Source organism: Onychomys torridus, chromosome 15 (assembly GCF_903995425.1).
Source record: "Onychomys torridus chromosome 15, mOncTor1.1, whole genome shotgun sequence".
NCBI classification, from domain to species: Eukaryota; Metazoa; Chordata; class Mammalia; order Rodentia; family Cricetidae; genus Onychomys; species Onychomys torridus.
In genome coordinates, this window is record NC_050457.1 from 13,790,469 (window position 1) to 13,814,163 (window position 23,695).

At 38.0% G+C, this 23,695-nt stretch overlaps 1 protein-coding gene and 1 pseudogene across 3 annotated transcripts in view; both read right to left on the reverse strand.

Annotated features, from left to right (window-relative positions):
• Xrcc4 (X-ray repair cross complementing 4) overlaps positions 1 to 23,695 on the reverse strand; it is a 258,828-nt gene that overhangs the window by 234,449 nt on the left and 684 nt on the right. For all 3 annotated transcript variants that reach the window (XM_036207307.1, XM_036207308.1, XM_036207306.1), the window contains exon 2: positions 10,744 to 10,892. In XM_036207307.1, the coding sequence (XP_036063200.1) occupies positions 10,744 to 10,882 (139 nt within the window). In that variant the 5' untranslated portion in view covers positions 10,883 to 10,892. The remainder of the gene's footprint in view (positions 1 to 10,743; positions 10,893 to 23,695) is intronic.
• Positions 21,158 to 21,679, reverse strand: LOC118596556 (annotated as a pseudogene).

The following is a 23,695-nucleotide window of genomic DNA, read 5'->3' on the forward strand; positions in this document are numbered from 1 at the left end:
AACAGACCCCCCCCCCAAATAATACAGGCTATTGTCATTGGCTCTGAATGCCTTCCAGAACTTGAAAGTAAGACCAACTCTATTCCTGAAGACTCTACACACTTCACATACAGGTTGGGAAGAGTCAACCTTCCAGAAACTGAATTGGAAATATTTTCTGAGAACTATCTCTTATAGAATCTGAAGGCACTATGCAAGCTTCCAAGGGAGAAAGGGAATCAGTAGTCCTACCAGCTGTTATGGGTATGAACCACAATACTGAGCAGTCAGGCCAGATGTTTCCAAGGGTACAACAGTGGCACTTAAATCTTGGGGGAAACAAGCAATTGTCTAATTGACCTTAAAGCCAACTCAATAGGAAGGAATTTATACCTAGTATTGTAAACCTAGCCAAGAACTTGTATCCGGTAATGTCATGAACAATAAAGGAGAATCTAATGTTGCCACTTTCCTAAACCAATGTAACTTCTAACTCCATTCTCAATACTAAATACTTACCCTGATCCCCCTGATCCCACAGGTAAGTACAATTCTCACTCTTAATCAAAGAAGCTTCTTTTTGTGGAAGATAGAGAAATCAGAAAACAAGTGCCTGCAGAATGCCCAATGCCGACTGATACACCTACAACAATCCCTTTATCAAGGCTCAGGGGTATTGGGGAAGAAGGAGTGGAAAGATCTTAAGAACAAGAAAACCTGCTATTTGCTGGGAGACAGTGTCTTCTATATATCACAGGAAAGTTACATACATGAAATCTCAGTATCATGGTTGCTTATAGACAAACCTATATAACAGCAAGGCCAGGTGACATCTAGTCTGGATGGAAGAAATCTCAGAAGTCCCTACTCCTAGATGCAACTTATGGCTGCTGAGAAAGGGAGAATCCGTCTTCTCCAGGGATGAGCCCTCTGATAGGTTATCCAAACAGAAGTGGTCAGCCCTAAAAACACACACATATGAGGAACACTAAACAGACTCAGAAGAATGAGTACATAAAGAAATACACACATACATAAACATAAAGAAGGACATGAATTTGAGAGGGCATGGGAAAGACACAGGAGGAGCTGGAATTCGAAGGAAGTTTACAATTATAAATTAAAATTTTAAAAATTCAACATACAAAAAATTATATGAAAAAAATGAACATTTTTTTTTTCAAAGTTTGACCAAATATTTCTTATTTAAAGGAACATGAAATTTTCTTTGCTCCAAACTTCAATCTTGGAAAAATAACTTGTTTGCCAGCTTATTTTTACATTAAGAATGACAGCACAGTTGTGTGCATTCCTTGCTCTAAACTTAAACAGGCTGGAATGAAAACATGATAATAAAATCCATCCAGAATAAAGCTCAGCGACTTCATTAAAAAGTGAAAGGACAAACAAGAACATAAAAATGAGGAACTAGACCAGCCCTGATCTCCCATCCAGACCAGAGGTGAGTGCCTGGGGTCATATCCAGAGAGGCCTGCCACTAGGTCCCATCCCTGGGCACCAGCCACTCCCGAGAAAGACCAGCCCAACTTGGCCCCACATTCTGACCATCGGCAGGGGCCCCGCAGAAAGGTTCCCCTTTCTCCAAGACCCCCGGCAGACCCTGCAATCTACGTGCCCTGCCCCCACAACCATCCGCCTGAGACCCTACCCACCCACCCCCACAGCCACCCTCCAGACTCCTTCCCACCCCCCTCATCCTCTCACCACCACCACCACCACAACCACCACCCACCTCCCCACCCCCACCACCCACCCCACCCCACCCCACCAATTCCTGAGACTTAGTGACCAGTTCCCAGCTACCATCTGGCCTGAGCTCCCATCTAGCCCAGGGAGCTCCCATCTAATCCAGAGAACTCCCACCTGGCCCAGAGAAAGAGAGAGCTCTCATTGGACAAAGACCCAACATTGGACCAAGAGAAAACACAGGAGACAGGGAATCTGCCAGCCCTAATTAGAACAAGAGTGGCTTTCTGAGAAACAGTTCTGCCACCTCTCATTGGACCAAGAGAGGATTCCTGAAAAGTCGAATCTGTCAGCTCTGTCTAGACCAAGAGCACTGATAAGACCAAGACAAAACCACAAGGAGATGGGCAGACGTCAAGGCAGAATTATATACAAAAAAATAAAGAGCAATACAGCATCACCAGGACCTAGCAACAGTAAGATCTGAACATCACAAAATGGAAGAAGCAGAAGAAAGCAACCTTAAGAATAACATCATGAAGATGCTAGAGACTTTTAAAGATGAAATCAAAAATGAAATTGAAGAAAAGAAAAAAACAAAAAACAGATAAGAATGCTATAAAAAAAAAAAAAAACCTAGGGGAAAAGACAAATAGGCAGAAGAAAACAATAAATCCCTGAAAGAAAACCATGAAAAAGTAATGAAACAGATGAGGAAAACAATCCAAGACCTGAAAAGGGAAATAGAAAAAATGAAGAAGACACAGAGGGAATGCTAGAAATAGAAAATCTGAGTAAAGGAACAGGAAACACAGATGCAAGCACAACCAACAGAATACAATAGATGGAAGAGAGGATCTCTGGTGTACAGGATACAATAGAGGAAATGGATTCATCAGTCAAAGAAAATACCAATGCCAAAAAAATTATAACACAAAATGTCCAAGAAATCTGGAACACCATGAAAAAGACCAAACCCATGAATAATAGGGATAGAGGAAGGAAAAGAATACCAACTCAAAGGCACAGAAAATATATTCCACAAGATCACAGAAGAAAACTTTCCCAATGTAAAGAACGAAAAGCCTATGAAGATACAAGAAGCCTATAGAAAACCAAACAGACTAGACCCCCTCACCACATAATAATTAAACACCTAAATGTACAGAATAAAGAAAGAATATCAACGGCAGCAAAGGAAAAAGGCTAAGTGACTTACAAAGGCAAACCCATCAGAATAACACCCGATTTCTCAATGGAGACTTTGAAAGCCAGAAGGACCTGGACAGATGTAATGCAGACACTAAGAGATCATGGATATGGTCTAGACTAATATACTCAGCAAAACTTTCAATCAACATGGACTGAGTGAGCAAGACCTTCCAACACAAAGCCAGATTTAAACAATACTTATCCACAAACCCAGCCCTACAGAAAGCACTAGAAGGAAAATTCCAACCTAAGGAAGCCAGACACACCCTCAAAAACACAGGCAATAGATGAGACCATAGCAGTAAATCCCAAAGAAGAGAAGTACACACACACTACCACCAAAAAGAATAACAAGAATGAAGAATCACTGGTCATTAATATCCCTTAATATCAATAGACTTAATTCACCTGTAAAAAGACACAGGCTAACAGAATAGATATTAAAGCGGGACCCATCTTTCTGCTGCATACAAGAAACACACCTCAAATTCAAAGCTAGACACTACCTAAGAATAAAAGACTGGGAAAAGACTTTCCAATTAAATGGTCTTGAGAAGCAAGCTGGTGTAGCCATACTAATATCCAGCAAAATAGAATTCAAACTAAAATCAACCAAAAGAAATCAAGAAGGGCATTGCATACTCATTACAGCAAAGATCCACCAAGATGAAGTTTTAATTCTGAATATTTATGCCCCAAACACAAGGGCATCCACATATGTAAAAGAAACATTACTAAAGCTTAAATCACATATAAAACCCCACACATTAAGAATGGGAGACTTCAATACCCCACTTTCACCACTGGACAGATCTCCCAAATTGAAACTGAAGAGAGAAATAAAGGACTTAACTGATGTTATGACTCAAATGGACTTAAACGATATCTACAGAACATTCCATCCTAACAAAAAAGAATATACCTTCTTCTCAGCACCCCATGGAACCTTCTCTAAAATCGACCACATACTTGGCCACAAAGCAAATCTCAACAGATACAAAACAATTGGAATAACCTCCTGCACTCTATCAGACCACCATGATTTAAAGTTAGATTTCAATAACAACAAAAACAATAGAAAGCCTACAATCTCATGGAAACTGAATAATGCTCAACTGAATCACCAATGGGTTAAAAAAAAATAAAGAAATTAAAGACTTCCTAGAGATCAATGAAAATGAATATACCACATATCCAAACTTATGGGACACTATGAAAGCAATGCTAAGAGGAAAATTCATAGCACTAGGCCCACATAAAGAAGTTGGAGAAATCTCACACTAGTGACTTAACAGCAAACCTGAAAGCTCTAGAACAAGAAGAAGCAAAGTCACACGGGAAGACTATATGTCTGTAAATAATCAAATTGAGAGCTGAAATTAAGAAAATAGAAACAAAGAGAATACAAAAAAAATTAATGAAACAAAGAGTTGGTTCATTGAAAAAATCAACAAGATAGACAAGCCCCTATCCAAACTAACCAAAAGACAGAGAAAGGGCATCCAAATTAACAAAATCAGAAATGGAAAGGGGGACATCACAACTAACACTGAGGAAATCCAGAAAATCATCAGGTCATACTTCAACAACCTCTACTCCACAAAACTGGAAAATTTAAAAGAAATGGATAATTTTCTGGATAGGTACAAAATACCTAAGTTAAATCAAGACCAGATAAACAATTTAAATAGTCCAATAGCCCCGAAGGAAATAAAATGGGTCATTAAAAGTCTCCCAACCAAAAAAAGCCCAGGCCTAGAAGATTTCAGCACAGAATTGTACCAGATCTTCAAAGAAGAGTTAATACCAATACTCTTTAAATTGTTCCACACAATAGAAACAGAAGGAACATTACAAAACTCCCTCTATGAGGCTACAATTGCCCTGATTCCTAAAGCAAACAAACATGCAACAAAGAAAGAAAACTACAGACCAATCTCCCTTATGAACATTGATGGAAAAATACTCAATAAAATAGTGGCAAACAAAGCCAGGCAGTGGTAGAGCATGTGTAATCCCAGCACTCAGGTGGCAGAGCCAGTAGGATCTCTGTGAGTTCGAGGCCAGCCTGAGCTACCAAATGATTTTCAGGAAAAAGGCGCAAAGCTACACAGAGAAACCCGATCTTGAAAACCAAAAATAAATGAATAAATAAATACTGGCAAACAGTCTCCAAAAACGCATCAAAACAATTATTCACCATGATTAAGTAGGCTTCATCCTAGGGATGCAAGGGTGATTCAACATACAAAAGTCCATCAATGTAATACACCATACAAACAAACTGAAAGAAAAAAAGAACATGATCATCTCACTAGATGCTGAAAAGGCATTTGAAAAAATCCAACAACCCTGCATGATAAAGGTCTTCAAGCAATCAGGAATACAGGGAACGTACCAAAACATAATAAAGCCAATTTATAGCAAGCCGACAGCCAACATCAAATTAAATGGAATAAATTCAAAGCAATTTCACTAAAATTAGGAACAAAGCAAGGCTGTCCGCTCTCCCCATACTTATTCAATATAGTACTTGAAGTTCTAGCCAGAGCAATAAGACAACATGAGGAGATTAAGGGGATACAAATTGGAAAGGAAGAGTCAAGCTTTCCCTATTTGCAGATGACATGATAGTATACATGAGTGACCCCAAAAATTCAACCAAGGAACTTATACAGCTTATAAAAACCTTCAGCAACATAGCAGGATACAAGATCAACTCAAAAAAATTAGTAGCCCTCCTGTATACAATTGACAAACAGGCTGAGAAGGAAATCATAGATACATCACCCTTTATAGTAGCCACAAATGATATAAAATACCTTGGGGTAAGTCTAACTAAGCAAGTGAAGGACCTATATGACAAGAACTTTAAGTCCCTGAAAAAAGAAATTGAAGAAGATGTCAGAAAATGGAAAGATCTCCCATGCTCATGGATAGGCAGAATTAACATAGTAAAAATGGCAATCTTACCAAAAGCAATCTACAGATTCAAAGCAATCCCCATCAAAATACCAACACAAGTCTTCACAGATCTGGAAAGAACAACACTCAACTTCATATGCAAAAACAAAAAACCCAGGATAGCCAAAAGAATCCTGCACAATAAAACACCTCTGGAGAAATCACGATCCCTGACCTCAAGCTCTACTACAGAGCTACAGTAATAAAAACAGCTTGGTACTGGCATAAAAACCGACATGTGGACCAATGGAATCGAATTGAACCCTGACATTAATACACACACCTATGAACATATAATTTTTGACAAAGAAGCCAAAAATGTACAATGTAAAAAAGAAAGCATCTTCAACAAATGGTGCTGGCATAACTGGATGTCAACATGTAGAAGGCTGCAAATAGATCCATATCTGTCACCGTGCACAAAGCTTAAGTCCAAATGGATCAAAGACCTCAACATATATCCAGTTACTCTGAACCTGACAGAAGAGAAAGTAGGAAGTACTCTTGAACGCACTGGCACAGGAGATCACTTCCTAAATATAACACCAGTAGTACAGACACTGAGAGAAACAATCAATCAATGGGACCTGTTAAAACTGAGAAGCTTTTGTAGAGCAAAGGACACAGTCAGCAAGACAAAGCGACAGCCTACACAATGGGAAAAGATCTTCATCAACCCCACATCTGACAAAGGGCTGATATCCAGAATATATAAAGAACTCAAGAAATTAGACATCAAAATGCCCAACAGTCCAATTAAGAAATGGGCTATAGAGCTAAACAGGGAATTCTCAACAGAGAAAGCACAAATGGCCTAAAGACATTTAAGGAATTGTTCAACATCCCTAATCATCAGGGAAATGAAAATCAAAACAACTCTGAGATACCACCTTACACCCATCAGAATGGCTAAGATCAGAAACACTGAAGGCATCTTATGCTGGAAAGGATATGGAGCAAGGGGAACCCTCCTCCACTGTTGGTGGGAATGCAAGCTTGTACAACCACTTTGGAAATCAATATGGCGCTTCTTTAGAAAATTAGAAATCCATCTCCCCCAATACCCAACTGTAGCACTCTTGGGCATATACCCAAGGAATGCTCAATCATACCACAAGGCATTTGCTCAGCTATGTTCATATCAGCATTGTTTGTAATAGCCAGAAGCTGGAAACAACCTAGATGCCCTTCAACTGAAGAATAGATGAAGAAAATATGGTACATATACACAATGGAGTACTACTCAGCACAGAAAAACAATGACATCATGAGGTTTGCAGGCAAATGGATGGATCTAGAAAAAATCATCCTGAGTGAGGTAACCCAGACTCAGAAGGACAAACATGGTATGCACTCATTCATAGGAGGATACTAGATGTAAAACAAAGATGACTAGACTGCTACACAACTCCAGGGAGGCTATCTAGAAAACGAGAAAGACCCAGGGATCACCCAATGACAGAGAAATGGATGAGATCTACATGAACAACCTAGATGACAGTGGGAGTAATGAAGGGCAAGATTTGAGGGAAAGAAAGCTTAGGGGAGCAGGAGATCCCAGCTGGATCAATAACAGAAAGGGAGAACAAGGAATAACAGACCATGATAAATGAAGACCCCATGGGAATAGGAAGAAGCAAAGTGCTAGAGAGGTCCCCAGAAATCCACAAAGATACCTCCACAATAGCCTACTGGCAATGGTCAAGAAAAAACCTGAACTGACCTAGTCTGGTGATTGGATAGCCAAACACCCTAACTGTCATGCTAGAACTCTCATCCAATGGCTGATAGAAGTAGAGATCCACGGCTAGGCCCCAGGTGGAGCTCCAGAAGTCCAATTATCAAAAAAGAGGAGGGATTGTAAGAGTGTTAATTGTTGAGACCATGATTGGAAAAAGCACAGGGACAAATACCCAAACTAATGGAAACACATGAACTATGAACCAATATCTGAGTAGTCCCCAACTGGATCAGGCACTCTGGATAACTGAGACAGTTGATTAGCTTGAACTGTTTGGGAGGCACCCAGGCAATGGGACTGGGACCTGTCCTTAGTGCATGAGCTGGCTGTTTGGAACCTGGGGCCTATGCAAGGACAATTTGCTCATCATGGGAGGAGGGGACTGGACCTGCCTGGACTGAATCTACCAGGTTGAGCTGACTCCCCAGGAGAGTCCTTGCCCTGGAGGAGATGGGAATGGGGGGGGGGGCTGGGGAGAAGGTGGGGGGGGGGAAGGAGGGAGGACAGGGGAATCCCTGGCTGATATGTAAAATTAAATTAAATTTAAAATTTTTTAAAAAGAAATAAAACAAATAGGAAAAGTAGTCAACTATTTTAAAAAAAAATGAGGAACTATTCTGAGACTAGCAGAAATTCCAAAAACACTATTCTGTTATTATTCATAGACTGTTCCAAAGTGTAAGTGAAAACTGCACGAATTCATCCTAAGCCATGTCAGAGAGAAGACACCCACCTATGCCATTGAAAATAAGGGTGGCCTCATATCTGAGACTTACTTACACAAAGGCCTTTCTATGAGTTCTGTAATGTTATTTCCATATAGTTCACAAAACACCTGTTTTAGAAAAATTATACTCAATTCAATTATTTGATAGTAAGGATCCAATTAATCTCCAACCAACGTAAAGACACCCCCCAACAAATAGGTGATGGAAGTTTTTTGCTGCCAAAGCAATTATTTTCCAAGACACATAGTGATCATCAATCATGAACCCACTTTGTGAAATACCCTGCGACACAACACTCAGTAATACAGAAGAGATTGATGACAGGCCACATGATAATTAGGTCCCCAAACATTCATTAGATAAAGCATTGCTAATGGGAAAGAAATGGGCAAACTTAGTGTGTGGGAGAATGAAACAAACCTCACATCCTTTCCATTTAAATGAAAAGAGAAAAAATTATCCGTAATTGAAGGTTGCAGCAATCAAAAAGTTGAACACAAAAACACAGGAAGAGGTATAGGAAGGAAACCCATTTTCATGTTTCATTTAGTAATTGTTTCAATACTCTTAATTGTGTAAGGTCTGTAAAGCACCATATGATATGTATGTAATAAGCCTTAAATAACAAAGATACATTTTAATATTTGCTTACACATTTGCCCTAATATTTAAACAAGTAAATATAAATGGATAATGCAAGGCATAAATTATATGCAAAATCTAAAACTTCATTGGATAGTTCAGAAAATAAAATCATTACAGACTGCACTATAAAATTCCATGCTTGAAATATGGTCACTCTAGGAAGCCTACATGTCAACATGCCACCAGGAAGACAGAAGGAAGTCTCCTGTCACATTTCTGTCATACTAAATTACATTTATTAGAGAATAAAATGAAGATTGCACTGAATTTGTGATAAATGTGCGATGTAAATAAATAGGAAACTGGAGTTCTCATTTAGAAACATGCTAACTGTGAAGTGATCAGTTTGTTCTCTTTTTTCTAACTACAATGATAAACTTAAAACTCTCTTCTCTAATTATTGCCTATATCTTTATAGATGCATGTATGTATGTATGTGTTTGTATGTATGTATGTATGTATGTATGTATGTATGTATGTATAAACACAGTCTGTATGTATGTATATATGTATGTATGTATGTATGTATGTATGTATGTATGTATGTGTGTATGTATGTATGTATAAACACAGTCTGCTGAGTCCCCTTAGGCAACACAGGTCCACACAGAGCCACTACCATGGTTTTAGCCATGCACATTCTGTACCCTTTCAAACAAGAGTTGTCACATAGGTGTACTCACTCCACAATGCTGGCATAACAAACCTAACTTCCTCATTGCTACCCTGCAAGAAGCAGTCAGCAGCTGATATTTCTCACCAAGAAATTGACATCTCAAATGAGAAACATCCGGAGTACTGCACACAGTATCCTTGAAATCCCCTTGTTTTCCTAAAACAAAAATGTAAACGTTTCTCATTTGCTGTGTGAAAGAAATGAAAAAACTGTATAATTATAGTGCTAAATCTTAAGGAAACTTTGTTAGAATATATAAATAGTATATAAATGAACTCTTAAATTTTCATCTAATATACCATTTACAACTCCACAAATAATTGTGTTATGGAACTAGAAAACTAGTTTTTTTGTTAAAATACTTAAGAGAAATCTTGTTATTTGAAATCTTGTTATTTGAAAGCAATATAATTCTAATTTTGAACCTTATACCTGCCATAATCTGAGACTGACAAGTTGTCTCTGTACTAATGAGGCTCCCCTGCCATATGCTATGTAAGACTTGAGAACCATTCACAGTTTAAAAGATCAGTAAAAACCTTTCACAGAAGCAAGTCTGTATGATGAAACTGCCCAATTTCCACATAAAAATGTACCCCTTGAATTATAGTGTTAGGCTGTGGGTCTGTTTTGTTTTCTTAGAAGCACAGTACATATCCTTTCAAAAGTAACACAAGCTATACAACTAGATGAAGTCAGAGCAGAGCCTGAGAATGCCACACCTACAATCCAGCAGAATCTCTTGGCACCAATCAGTCTACATCCTTTGCCCCCAACCCTCCTCAGGTCCCGAGAGGATGTAACTATTTTAAAGTGCTCTCTAGCTTTTCTTTAAAACGTTGTTGTAAAGCTATTACTAAGTCCAAGCAATAAGGCTGACATAGCCAGCAGAATTAGCCACTATAAATTGTGTTGAGTCTAGAAAACAACATCAAGTATTATAGACCTATACACAAATCAGCAATGTATAACAGGGAAAACTGAGCATTGATGTTACCTGTGTCCACAAAGAAACACGTTAACTTGAAGAGTTCCTAAAGAGTAAGACATCATTTAACTTTTACTTGAAACATGTTTGCTATCAAGATTACCTGTTGCAGTCCAGGCTGAATGGCCATCCGTCAGTGTAATAACAAAACCAGATCCTACCGTTCCCTCCCAACACACTTGCAGAAAATAAGTTATGTTGGGCTCAGAAGCAAGACAAATTCTGCTCACTTCCCTTTCCATTTCTGACTACCTGTAATGAAAAAACAAAATCAATATGTAAAAGGAGACTACAACTATCAAATGATGATAATTTTTAAACTTGTCTTTCAGCTATTTAAACTCAAAGGAAAAAAAAAAGTAAAATGCTGTATGAAAGAGTCAACTACTGAACTTAGTAAGTCATAGTTTTGTTCAATAATGACTTGCAGATTTTATAGATGAGAAAAACAGAAGCGCTTTAGGGCAAATAATTGGCCAAACTGATGGGCTAAATAAAATTACTATAGCAACATGGGAAAATTTATATTTCCTTTTTTTCAAGAGTAAATAGCCTCCTCTAATAAAAGAAACAGGTTCTTTGAATAAACATATTTGAAAGATTAATCTATACTATATTCTAAAGTTATAGATCACTCAGAACATTAATTAATCATATTAATTTAATTTATTCTGCTTTCCTACTGATAGCCATTTGGAACTTTACACGTCTTGACTATTACAAGCATTGCTGTCATGAACATTCTAGAAATATCATTGCATGGGGGACAGGTAGGCTCATTCCTATAAGAAGAACTACTAGAACAGAAGATAACATGTGTTCAGTTTGGGTACTATATAGACAAGTTCCTTTAAAATTGTATCAAATTGTGATTGTAGTATGAGAGTCCTAAACAATTATTTTCCTTTTGGTTCATTTTAGCTACATTGGTGGACAAATCCTAGCATCATGCTGTGATTTTAATTCACATCCACTGACGAGTAATAGGTGTTGCATTCTTTACATATACTTATTAGATGTGAATATACTCCTATCTTCAACCTTGACAATGTTTTCAATTCATTTCTTTTCCTGACTGATGTTCCAATTAATCTGTTTTCATTTCTTCATGGTTTGTTGTCTAATTCAGATGACAACATATATGTAAACATGTGTGCATTTTCCTACATTGTCACTTTCTTTTTTTCATAATAATGAAAGACAGTAATTTTAATGAAATACAATTCATCAAACTAATTCACCAAAATGTGTATCTTTCGGTCAGTATTGTGAGTCTGGCATCATTGAGTATGAGTCAATAGATATTCTCCCATGTTATATAAAAGCTTTACATATCATACCTCTTACATCTAGATCTCTAACTCATCTGTCTCCCATTTGAACTTGTTGTTGGCCTAAATTTCTCAACAAATTTTATTTTCTGAGTAGTACCATACTACAGCCTATATATCTATATGTATATACAGTGCATATATAGAGATGTGTATACAGTTTTTGATATTGGTTCTTGGTATTTTTGCTGGAGTGAAATTTCTTAATTTCGTATTTCAGTTGTTGAGATTATATTAATTAGGTGGTTTGTTCTCTCGATCCAATACAATACAATCTCTATTTGACTCTGTTACTAAAATTTTTGAAAAGCTCCCATCTAAGGGTTCCAGTAATTTATGTAAAATATTGATCAGCAAAAACTCAGGCATAGACCTTTGAAAGCTACCACTGGGGGAAAGGCCCAACAAGACATCAATCATCAGTACTACTCCACTATCCCATTCTCATCTCCATTCAGGAGTCACCAGGATCAATCAGGAATGTTCTTGGCCACACACACTTAACTCTCCATCTAACAATATGTGTGTGTTCTAGGGGTGGGTTGGGGGTGGTTGAAAGTGAAACTGAGACTTAGTGATTGTATTCTCAATTTTAGAGGTTCTTTTGCTATGAATTCATATTGATAGTTCTGGTAAATTACTCTGGGGCTGGATATTCTTGAATTATACTGGATAGGGTTAAATACATATTATTCAGTTTGAATAAAGCAATGTTTTAAACTATAACCCGCTTATCCCTGGGTTGTATGTGCTTCATTAAAATATGCTTAATAGGCCAATGAGATGTCTCAGAAGCAGATAAGAATGCCTGTCATCAATCGTGATGATCTGGATTGGATCCTGGGAATCTATGTGACAAAAGGAGAAAAACAAGAAAGGATTCCTGCAAACTGCTCTCTGATTTTCCCACACACCACTGCACAAGCACACCCACACGCATTAGAGTAGCAATACATTGTGTACCCTAATAAATTTACCTGAAGATCAGAGGACAGAACAAGTCACTAAATTAAATATAGAGGCCACGCAGTAGGTGGCACACACCTTTAATCCTAGCACTCAGGAGGCAGAGATCCATCTGGATCTCTATGAGTTCAAAGCCACCCTGGACTACATGAGATTGACTCAGTCTAAGAGAGAAAAAAACAGAGCCAGGCAGTGGCACACACCTTTAATCCAAGTACTTGGGAATCACACACCTTTAATCCCTGGCACTTGAGATCTCATGCCTTTGCTTGAGAAGCATACTTGCTTTAATCCCAGGAAGTGATGGCTGGTCAGAGAAAATTATATAAGGTGTGAGAAGACAGGAAGTAAAGGCTTTTCAGCAGAAGTGTCCCTTTCAGCTAGAGGATTTTTAGGCTGAGGAGTTGGTGAGGTAAGAGGTGGTGGCTGTGGCTTGTTCCTTTGTCTCTCTGATCGTTCAGCATTTACCCCAATATCTGGCACTGGGTTTTTATTATAAGACCTATTAGAATCCATGTTACACATTAGCCACACTCACACATGTACTAATTGAGTAAAAATAAAATATGCTTATTAGTAAAAGATGCTAACAAAATCAAATCAATTAAAATTTAAAACATGTAAGGAAAAATATCATAAAAAGTAAAAAATCAATAGAGTACAAACATTAACAATAAAAAGCTATTATAACGAATTCTTCTATAATCACATAACATGAATCTCTTCCAGATAATCCTTTAAAATCTAAAAGAAAAGATTAAAAGAGCACTAGCTGCTTTTGCAGAGGACCCAGTTTTGATTCCCAGCACCTACAAGGCTTCTAGCAACTGTCTGGAACACTAATCCTAGGGAAACCCATGCCCTATTCTGGCCTCTTCTGGTGCTGCATGCCTATGGTGTACCTACTTAGACACAGACAAAATACCCATATTCATAAAACAAAATCAATAATTCCCACACATTTCTTGAAAGTCTAAAAGAATATTATCATTTCTCTTGTATAAGAAAAGTAGATGTAAAATTGCAATATATATTCAAAAAGGCAAATATTATAAAATTCAAAAGTAAACTGACATTTAAATAAATTGACATTGAGTAAAAGTTTTGCCAACTGCAAATTTATAAAATCATCAGTTTCAAGTTAATACTAGTATACTATCTTAAATAAGTAATAATTTTATAAATTTTCAATATAACTTGGAATATTGCTCTCACTTCACAAACAAGTCTAAATTATTATACACCTCTATCTTCTGTGTTCAAGAGAGTGTGTAATTATAAAGTATCACAGCTTTACTCTCCTATAGGAAATTGTACAAAGAGCCCAGAGAATATCTAAAATTAAAAATATCTTAAATTTAATGTATGACTCCTGCAGAATGATAAATTACCAAAGTAATTTCTATCTGAAGTTTAGTAGGAAAAGTAATATTCTTCCTAAAGATATAAAATGAAATAATAATTGTACCCACTTTGAATATGTAAAACATTAAAACATTTAAGCTTGAACCCCTGGCATTATAATCACAAAATCTAAAACATACTTCACTTGTTCAAACTATTTCCTATAGTACAGCGCATTTTGCATAAATGTAATTAATTCCAAAATGCCTTATCAATTTAGAAATATCTACCTTTATATCAACTAGTCAACACAACTCTTCTGAGATCTCATCATTGCATTATTAACCCACTGAGTGCTTGGGATGTTTTGCTCGGGGGTATTTAGTTAGGTTCTTTATGTAGTCTATCTATTAATCATCTATCAAATGTACAGCTCTCAAGATTTTCCCCTAATCTGGAGCTGCCTCTCCACTCTGTATCAGTGCTTCTCAACCTGTGTGTTGCAGCCCCTTTGGAGGTCAACTGGCCCTTTCATAGGAGTCATGTACCAGCTATCCTGCATGTCAGGTGTTTGTATTAGGATTCCTAACAGGAGCGGAGTTACAGTTATGAAGCGGTAATGACGAGGATTTGATGGTTGGGCTCAGCACACATGAGAAGCTGTGTTCAAGAGTTGCTCTATGGAAACATTTTGTTCACTGCAGCCTCACTTGTCCGATCTAGGACTTATGTCCTGAGTTACTGGTGTCACTTTCCAAAGTCCTTACTGTAGCTACATCTTCAAATATTTCCCTATTTCTTTTCCCTACCACATTCAGGGTTTCTGGCCTTCCATTGAAAATCTTTGATCCATTTTGAATTAGGTTTGAAGGAGGATGGCAGACATGGATCTAGTTCATTCTACATTTAGAAGTCCCGTTTTCTGCTAGGCATGGTGGATCACCCTTTCACCCTAAAGGCAGAAAGATTCCTGTGAGTTGGCGGGCAGCCTGGACTACAAGTCAAGTTCCAGGACACAGAGAGAGCGAGACAGAGACAGAGAGAGGAGAGAGAGAGGAGAAAGAGGAAAGAGAGAGGAGAGGAGAGAGAGAGAAGAAAAAGAGGAAAGAGAGAGGAGAGAGAGGGGAGAGAGAAAGAGGAGAGATGGGGGAGAGAGGGAGAAGACAGGAGAGAGAGAGATAGAGAGGCTAGAGAGAGGAGAGAGGAGAGAAAGAGGAGAGAGGGGGAAGAGAGAGGAGAGAGGAGAGAGGGGAGAGAGACACAGAGAGAGAGGGAGGGAGGAAGGAGAGAGACTGATTCAGTTTTCCATTACCATTGTTAAAGATCCAGTCTTTTCTCCAGTGAATATTTCTTGCATCTATGTGGAAAACCAGGTGACTGTAGCTGTGTGGGATAATTTCTGAGTCCTTTATTTTATTCAGTTGAACTTTCATATGAATTTAATATTTTTCTACTTCTGTGAAAGAATGTTATTGTAATTTTTCTGGGGACTGAACTGAATCTGTGGGTCACATTTCTGCTTCTTTATGAATATGGAACTCTTTCCATCTTCTAGTCTCTTTCAATTTCTTTCTTCAGTGTTTATTATTTTCCGAAGAGCACTGATTTTTTTGAGACTGGGTGTCATGAAGTCCTAGCTGCCCTCAAAGTAGAATCTGCTACATGCCTGAGGATGACCTTGAAGTGATCAGAGCTCCCTGCCTCTACCTCCCAAGTCCTGAGATCACAAGCAGATGTCACTACACCCAGTATTTTGTGGTGGTATGGAAGGAAGCCAAAGGTACTTGAGTACTTAGCAAGCAATCTGTTGAATGAGCTACATCTGTAACTCAGAAGCACATAACTTATATGGATTCAAACTTGAATTTGGGAATACGGAGAAAGTTTAGTTGATAAAGTTTTTATCAAACAAACATGGCAGAAACTGGCAGATGTCAGGGGCTCACTGGCAATCGAAACTTGCCTAATGGGCAAGTCTGTGTTTCCAATGAGATCTTGATTCAAAAACATAGATGTAGACAGCTACAGAGGAATAACACCCAAGGTTGGCCGCACACTTTCACGTACATGCACACATAGATGCATATGCACACACATCAACACACTCACATAAACAAAAACACGTTAATTAGAAAGATGGGGTAAGGTACAAAAACTACTCTAAAATGCCATATTTTGCTTCTACAGACTTACATAAACACAAGGGGACACATAGAGATGTGTGCTCCAGCACACACACACACATGCACAATTATTCCTTTTCACAGATGCCTGCAGAGCCATGACTATTGTTAGCATTAACTTGATCAAAACAAAATCCAGCAGTTTACATCATTATAAAACAGACCGTTTCATCGTTTTTAATTCCATATTTAGAATCGCTAACAAATTCCTAAATATAGAGACAAATTCATTTAAAAGTCAATATTCCAGATGCCTGTCAGTCACTCAACTGACAGTAAAATAAAGGGTTATAAGCTCAATAGCACTGAAAAGGCAGCTAAGAATCAGATCCTTCCTAGAAATAGATTTGAACTGTTAACATGTTAACTATTTTCCAATTTTCTCATCAATTCAATATTTCACAAAATTAGCTAATTTTATTTTACAGAAATACTGTGTTAGAATACTGGTTTCAAACTGTGAAACATTCCATCCCCACTTTAGAGTACCTGCTGGTAAAGCAAGGAGAACCATAGTTAAGTAGCACACATATTAATAAGCTCACTCACATGAGACAACACTGTATACCGTAAGTAATCTGTGCCTCAGGAGCCTCAGAAATATATTGTTTAAATTAAGTCTTGATAATATACATTTGAACAAGTTTCTTAAATACTTTATTCCTTTACTGAGATTACCCTCTCATTAAATATCAAATACAAAATATCCAAGAATCAACCACAAGAACAGATGAGAGTTCGAAATTCTTTTAAGTCAGCTAGAGCAAATCAAGTCTACTTTTGCCTCTACCAGCCCTGCACACAGAAATCACCAGTTTTTTGCTCCCATTTTGGAGAAAATGGGTGGAATCCTCTTCACAGAGGCTGATTGGCGTCTAAGAGAGCCCAAGTTTTGTTTCCTGAGAGTACTAAAGGACACATCCATATCAACACCTCTCTCAGCCAAAGCCAGGGATCTAAGAGAGCCTGCAGGTGGAGCCACTTGGGTCCCACCCCAATTTGTCCATCAGTAGCTTTATTGAGAGCTCAGAACAGTTGAGAATTGAGAAGCTTATCTTTAGTACTGTGTGCCTTTGATACATGGCCTCTCTTTAGAAGACTAATACGTTGTTGGCTGGTGTGCAATTGATGTGATCTTGGTCTGAACAAATACCATTCACAGTTGCTTCTGAATAAACAAGACACTTTTTAAATTAGTTTACAAAGCATTTTGTATGCCCTTTTGGATGCTGATAAGAAGCAGTGCAGAAGCCAGCGCTTAGGTCAGCTCAAGTTAGTTACAACACTATCATTGAGAACACCATTTTGAACTTGGACTTCTTTTCTTGCTCTTAATAGTCAGTTATGGCTCCTCTTCACACTGCTTGGACTGCAGGTGTTCAAATCCTGCAGCTCTGCCAAGGAGTTCTACTTACAGACTCAGAGGAGATAAATGCATGTTTCTAATGAAGCAATTACTTAAGTGGCCCCTTGTCAAGAAAAGTAGGCTGATACCTAAAGGGAATTCAGAATAAAAATTACTATATAGAACCAGCTGGTAAGTCTATAATTGGATTTCTGCGCCTATTATTTTGTTAGACTTCACTTTTTAAAAATGAAAAAGAAAATGTAATTGTGGACATGAAAACAAATTTATTTAAAAGACTTCTCATATTTTAATATTTCAAAAGCAAGGACAGACAGAATTTTTAGACAAAAAGGCAGACTTATATCACACCCACTATGCTGCATTTACTTGTGTGTCCATTCCCACACAGAGGCCAGAGCAGGTCTTTTGGGGTCTTCCTCTATTGCCCTCTGCTTTACTGCCTCACAAAAGACCTCTCACTAAAGCAGAAGCTGTGTCTCGTGCTGGACTTGCTGCCAAAGAATACTTAGGGTTTGCTTGTCTCTACCCACAATGCTTGGCGTTATAGGGACACCCAGCTACTCCCTGCTAGTAATGGCGGTGGATTTGAACTCAGGTCTTTATGCTTTCAGTCCAAGTGCTCTTACTAACTGAGCCATCTTCCCAAACCTTGTATTTACTTTTGCTTGTGAGGAGGGAGTTGGGGTGAGGATGTCTATTGGGTTGGTTGGTTGGTTGGTTGGTTAGTCTGTTACCTGCATAGCTCAGAAGATCTTAGAACTTACTCTTTTGCAAAAACAAAAAACAAAAAACAAAACAGGGATTTATTAAGTTTTAGGTACAATGGTTCTGTTCAGCTTGAGCATTTATCATCAACAGAACACAAAATAAAATCTTTTCTTAGATTTCTTCTCCCTAGAGTTACCCAGAATGTCTTTAGGGATATGGTTGAAATCACTGCCTGGTAGGGAAGTATGTAATTACTCATTTAATTAGGAATGTGTGTACTTGTGAGCAGTTAGGTTGACTAAAACGCTAGGTATTGGTAGTTTCCTATGATTCCTGCATTTTTGTGAGTTTGGTTCAATTGTAGGAAGTAACTTAACTTGGGATACTGAATAGAATTTTCTCCCCAAGATTGATTTTCATTTGTCTTTTACCCCAATGTCACTCATTCTCTTGTTTCTCATTAGCAAACAGGCAGCTAAATGGGCGCAGTTGTGAGCGGCAGGCTTGGGGCAGGCAGTGCAAGTCTGAGCCCCTTTCCACACACGTGCTTCTAACTAGACTTCAGTTCTGGGCATCACATTTTTAAAACAGGAAAGACTGGATATGAGTTGGACTGATAATACCTTATGGGAGAGGACACTGACTCTGCTGAAATTTAATAGAAGAAAAGCATAAACAGTTTGAGCTTAATAAATCCCATGTTACCAACACCGACACATTACAATAAACCTCAGATTCTACTTGGAATTCACACTTTTTCCATTGACATCCTTATTGTCTTTTAAGATGTAATCTTTAGGACAAGGTGGTACACTTAGAATCCTACAACCTAATATACTTTTGACATACATTTTAAAAAGCAATAATCCGACCAATACCAGGAGACAAGGACTGAAAAAAAAAAAAAAAGGAACCAGTAAAAACATGAATTCTGTAATCCATGCCAAAAAAAAAAAAACCTAGAGTCCTACAGTGGCCAACATAAAAGAAATCCAGTGTACTAACATGAAAGGCAGTGGAGACTGGGAAATTCCAGGTATGTTTCATAGAGTGAAGACAATTTGGTGATGGACTTAGCAGAATATAAAAGAAAGGCAGGAGTCCGTGTTTCTTCCTTTGTGTAGCAGTCCTGCCTGTCCTGGAACTCACTCTGTAGACCAGGCTAGCCTGAAACTCATAGAGATCCACCAGCCTCGGCCTCCCAAGTGCAGGGATTAAAGGTGTGCACCACCACCACCCAGCTCAATTTCAAAGTTAACTTACAGAAACTGGCTGCACACTGTTGCCACTAACCAAGATGAAAATATATAGAATAGGTTTGGGAGGCAAAGTGCTCACATTGAGATTGTGGGGGCTTGAATAGGAATGGCCCACATAGGCTCGTGGATTTCAATGTTACATCACCAAGAAATGGCAATATTAAGAGGTGTGGCCTTGTTGGAGGAAGAATGTCACTGGGTTGAATTTTGGGGTTCAATGCTCAAGCCAGGCCCAGTGTCTCTCTCCATTCCTGCTACCTGCCAATCCAGATATAGAACTCTCCACTCCTTCTCCAGCCGTGCTTCCTGTCATGATGATAATGGACTAAACCTCTAAACCTTAAAGGTAGCCCCAGTTAAATGCTTTCCTTTATAAGAGTTGCCATCATCATTGTGTCTCTTCACAGCAATAGAAACCCTAATTATGACAGGAAATGTTTGCACCATTCTTTCAAAATGAAAAAAGAGGGGCTTCAAAAAAAGACTAGTGGCTGACAGCACGTGCTATTGCAGGGGACCTTGGTTTAGCTGCCAGCATTCAGATAGGGCAGCTCACAACTGCCTAACTCCAGATCCAAGGAAACTAACAACCTCTTCTGGCCTCCATGGGATCCTGCATATATATGATGCACATATAGAGGAACAGGCATGTGCGCACACACACATACACCACACACACACACACACACACACACACAGAGAGAGAGAGAGAGAAAGAGAGAGAGAGAGAGAGAGAGAGAAAGAGAGAGAGAGTATTTTTAAATTAATTTTAAATGTCAATGTTCAGGTAGACAACTAGATAGCTGAATAGCATGTAAAGAAAAAGGAATAAGAAATATGAATATGTAAATCATTGATATATGAATCATTTCAGTTAAAAGTCTTTATATCATCTAAAGGAGACAGAAAAGAAAGGAACAAAATATAATAAGCAATAGAGCACTTCAACAACAAATGTTTGCAAAGAACAGAAGGATCCAGCAGAGCAAGCCTAAAAGGAAAAACCCAGGAGAAGAAAAGCATGTGACTATGGTCCATAGACCAAGTTAAAAACAAAAACCATCATGGAGAAGGAAGTGAACAATTGATAGGCCAAATGTGACCATGACTAGAGACCATCAACATCTGGAGATCACTGGTGACATTAAGAAGAGAATCTTAGTGCAGTATGGGAGCAGGAGTTGTTTTGAAGAAAACACATAAAACCATAAACACTAGAAACTGGGACAAAAGAGAACTACACAGAAATGTGTAGTTTCTGGGAAAAATAAACAAATGAGGTTGAAATATAAAAAGATTAATAGAATCATTTTTTTTCATTAATACCGTATTTATTTGTGTTCTATCAAACCCTGAGCTAAGCACATTGCCCAGACTTCCTGAGGAGGTACAGGAAAAAGGAACACACAGGGCAGCATGGCCATGAAAGAACTATGGGAGGTGGAAGTGGAGACAGCCACTTCATATAGCAGAAGAGAACGAGAAAGGCCGCCATTGGGCCAAAGAGCTCCATGGCCTCTGAGAGGGCAAAGCCCAGAATCTCACTGAAGATCTGTTGCTTCAGAGAAGGGTTCCTGTCATAACCAGTGATGAGGCTTCCAAGACAGTCCCAATCCCAGCCCCAGAGCCAGCCACTCCAACTGTAGCAGGCCCAGCCTCAATGAACTTGGTGGCTGTGTCAATATTCTGTGAAATGATGCTGGTTTGGCAATGGCAACAAGGCATGAGTAGGGTCAGAGGATGTGGGACTGCCAAGCTGCTGAGGACCCCATCTGTCAATGTCTGTGGTCAGTACAATTCTACTGCAGACAGCAGACTAGTCAGCAGCTAAGAGGTGCTCCCGGGAGCAGGAAGAGAAGAACTTGAAGCAGGCATACATTTTCAGCGGTGAGGGGCCAACACAGAAGAGCTGCTCACATGGTACAGAAGACAATTAGAATCATGTATTAAGATGAGAGAAATAACAAGTCATTAAAACAAAAATTTGCATGTCACGATCTAGGTAGAGAATGAAATACATAAAGACTAGGAAGGCAGCAATCAAAGCCAAAGAAATTTAGCTTCATTTTATGTATTTGTTTAAGAATCAGAGAAAGCACAAAAATAAATAAATAAATAAATAAATAAATAAATAAATAAATAAAAGATAGATAGATAGATAGATAGATGATAGATAGATAAAAATAAAACCCAGTAATACATATGAGTAGTAATAAACAAGTAACTAAAGTAAAAAGAAAGCAAAAATACTATCAATATCAGAAATCAAGAAAAAAGAGAAAATGTAGAGAAAGGGGTCTGGCAGTATAAGAAACCAAATTAATTTTTAAACGTAATATATAAAAATGAACCATTTTTCCATCATTAGCCCTCCACCCAAGAAGGAGCATGCAAGGTACACTATAACACTGTGTACCAAACACTCAGGTAAGTTACTTACTTGTATTTACTCATTTAATCCTCACAACAGTGAGGAAAGATAAATGCACTCTTGCAGAAAACTACAGATATATCATTTTATATACAACTCTGGGGATATCATGATATGAAAACTGAAAATACTCTTCCAGATGCAGAGAAGACAATAATGTCTGTAAATGGAATGACAAAGTCAGGTTTTACTGTTAGGAGGAAAATGACCCAAGAGGATTCTAAATGAGAAATATACATTGAGCTACCAGAAGGAAGAGAGAAAAAAGAGGAAAGGAAAAAGGAAAGGGAAAGGGAAAAGGAGAAAAAGGAAAAAAGGGAAAGGGAAAGGGAAGAAGGGGAGGGCAGGGGAGAGGAGGAGAGGGGAGGGGAGGGGAGGAAAGGAAAGGAAAGGAAAGGAAAGGAAAGGAAAGGAAAAAGGAAAAAGGAAAAAGGAAAAAGGAAAAAGGAAAGGAAAGGAAAGGAAGAGGAAGAAATCCATCACTGGCAATCAAAATCAAGATCAGGGTCTCTGTTTGCCTAACCACCTTGCAGCTTCCTCACAGATCTTAGTATGTTAGGTTAATTTTGCTATTGCTATTTTACATGAAAATAATAAATACCACACACATGGATTCAGCTTTATTTCTCCACAGTATGTACTTCTATGGATAACTTAACAGTTGACAAACTGCATTTGCTACTACTCTCAAGTTAAGATCTGTAAGAAACTATGGCCTAAATTGTCCATAAACAGAACAAACAAATTACTATCTCTAACAACTTTAGCTTCCTGTGCTCTTTACCAGAGCCTGAAACATAGGCTCATACAGAAATATCAATCTGGAGTGTCATAGGGTAGCACATATCAATCTCGACATGAATAAAGTCATCTATAACATCTACCAACACTTTTCACTACTACAGAAGCTAAATTTATTGAGCTGCAGATTATATTTTCTACAACTACATTTGAAACGTTCCTGTTTATTCAACTTGAACAGTAAGGTATAACACAAACAATTTTGAAATTATTAAATAACATGGGGAAGGTACTGTATCATTTCCTATTGTCCTCTTCCCTATCCCCCCATGAAAATATTCAAAGAAACACCCCTTCCTCTGCTGCAGTCTCAATAACACTAATAATAAAGATCCTTAATTTCAATATTTAACTAACTTTTAGCAAATGAGAATAGTTTATTTTTAAAAATCTAGTTATAATTCCAAACAAAATCTCTGAAACCATACAGTATCAAAAAAATCACATATAGCACTAAGTAAAAATAATGTGTTGCCCTAAGTATTGGATTCTCTTGATTCAGCTGAATAGAGCTCATAAATCAATGTATCATGTCGGTTTCCTTCAGTCATGCTTTCTATACATCTTCTAGGCCAATAAATTAAAGAACGGGTAACATTCTGAATAAAAAAAAAGAAAACCATACTGCCTAAGAAAAAAAGCCAGTATTTGGATACACAGGGT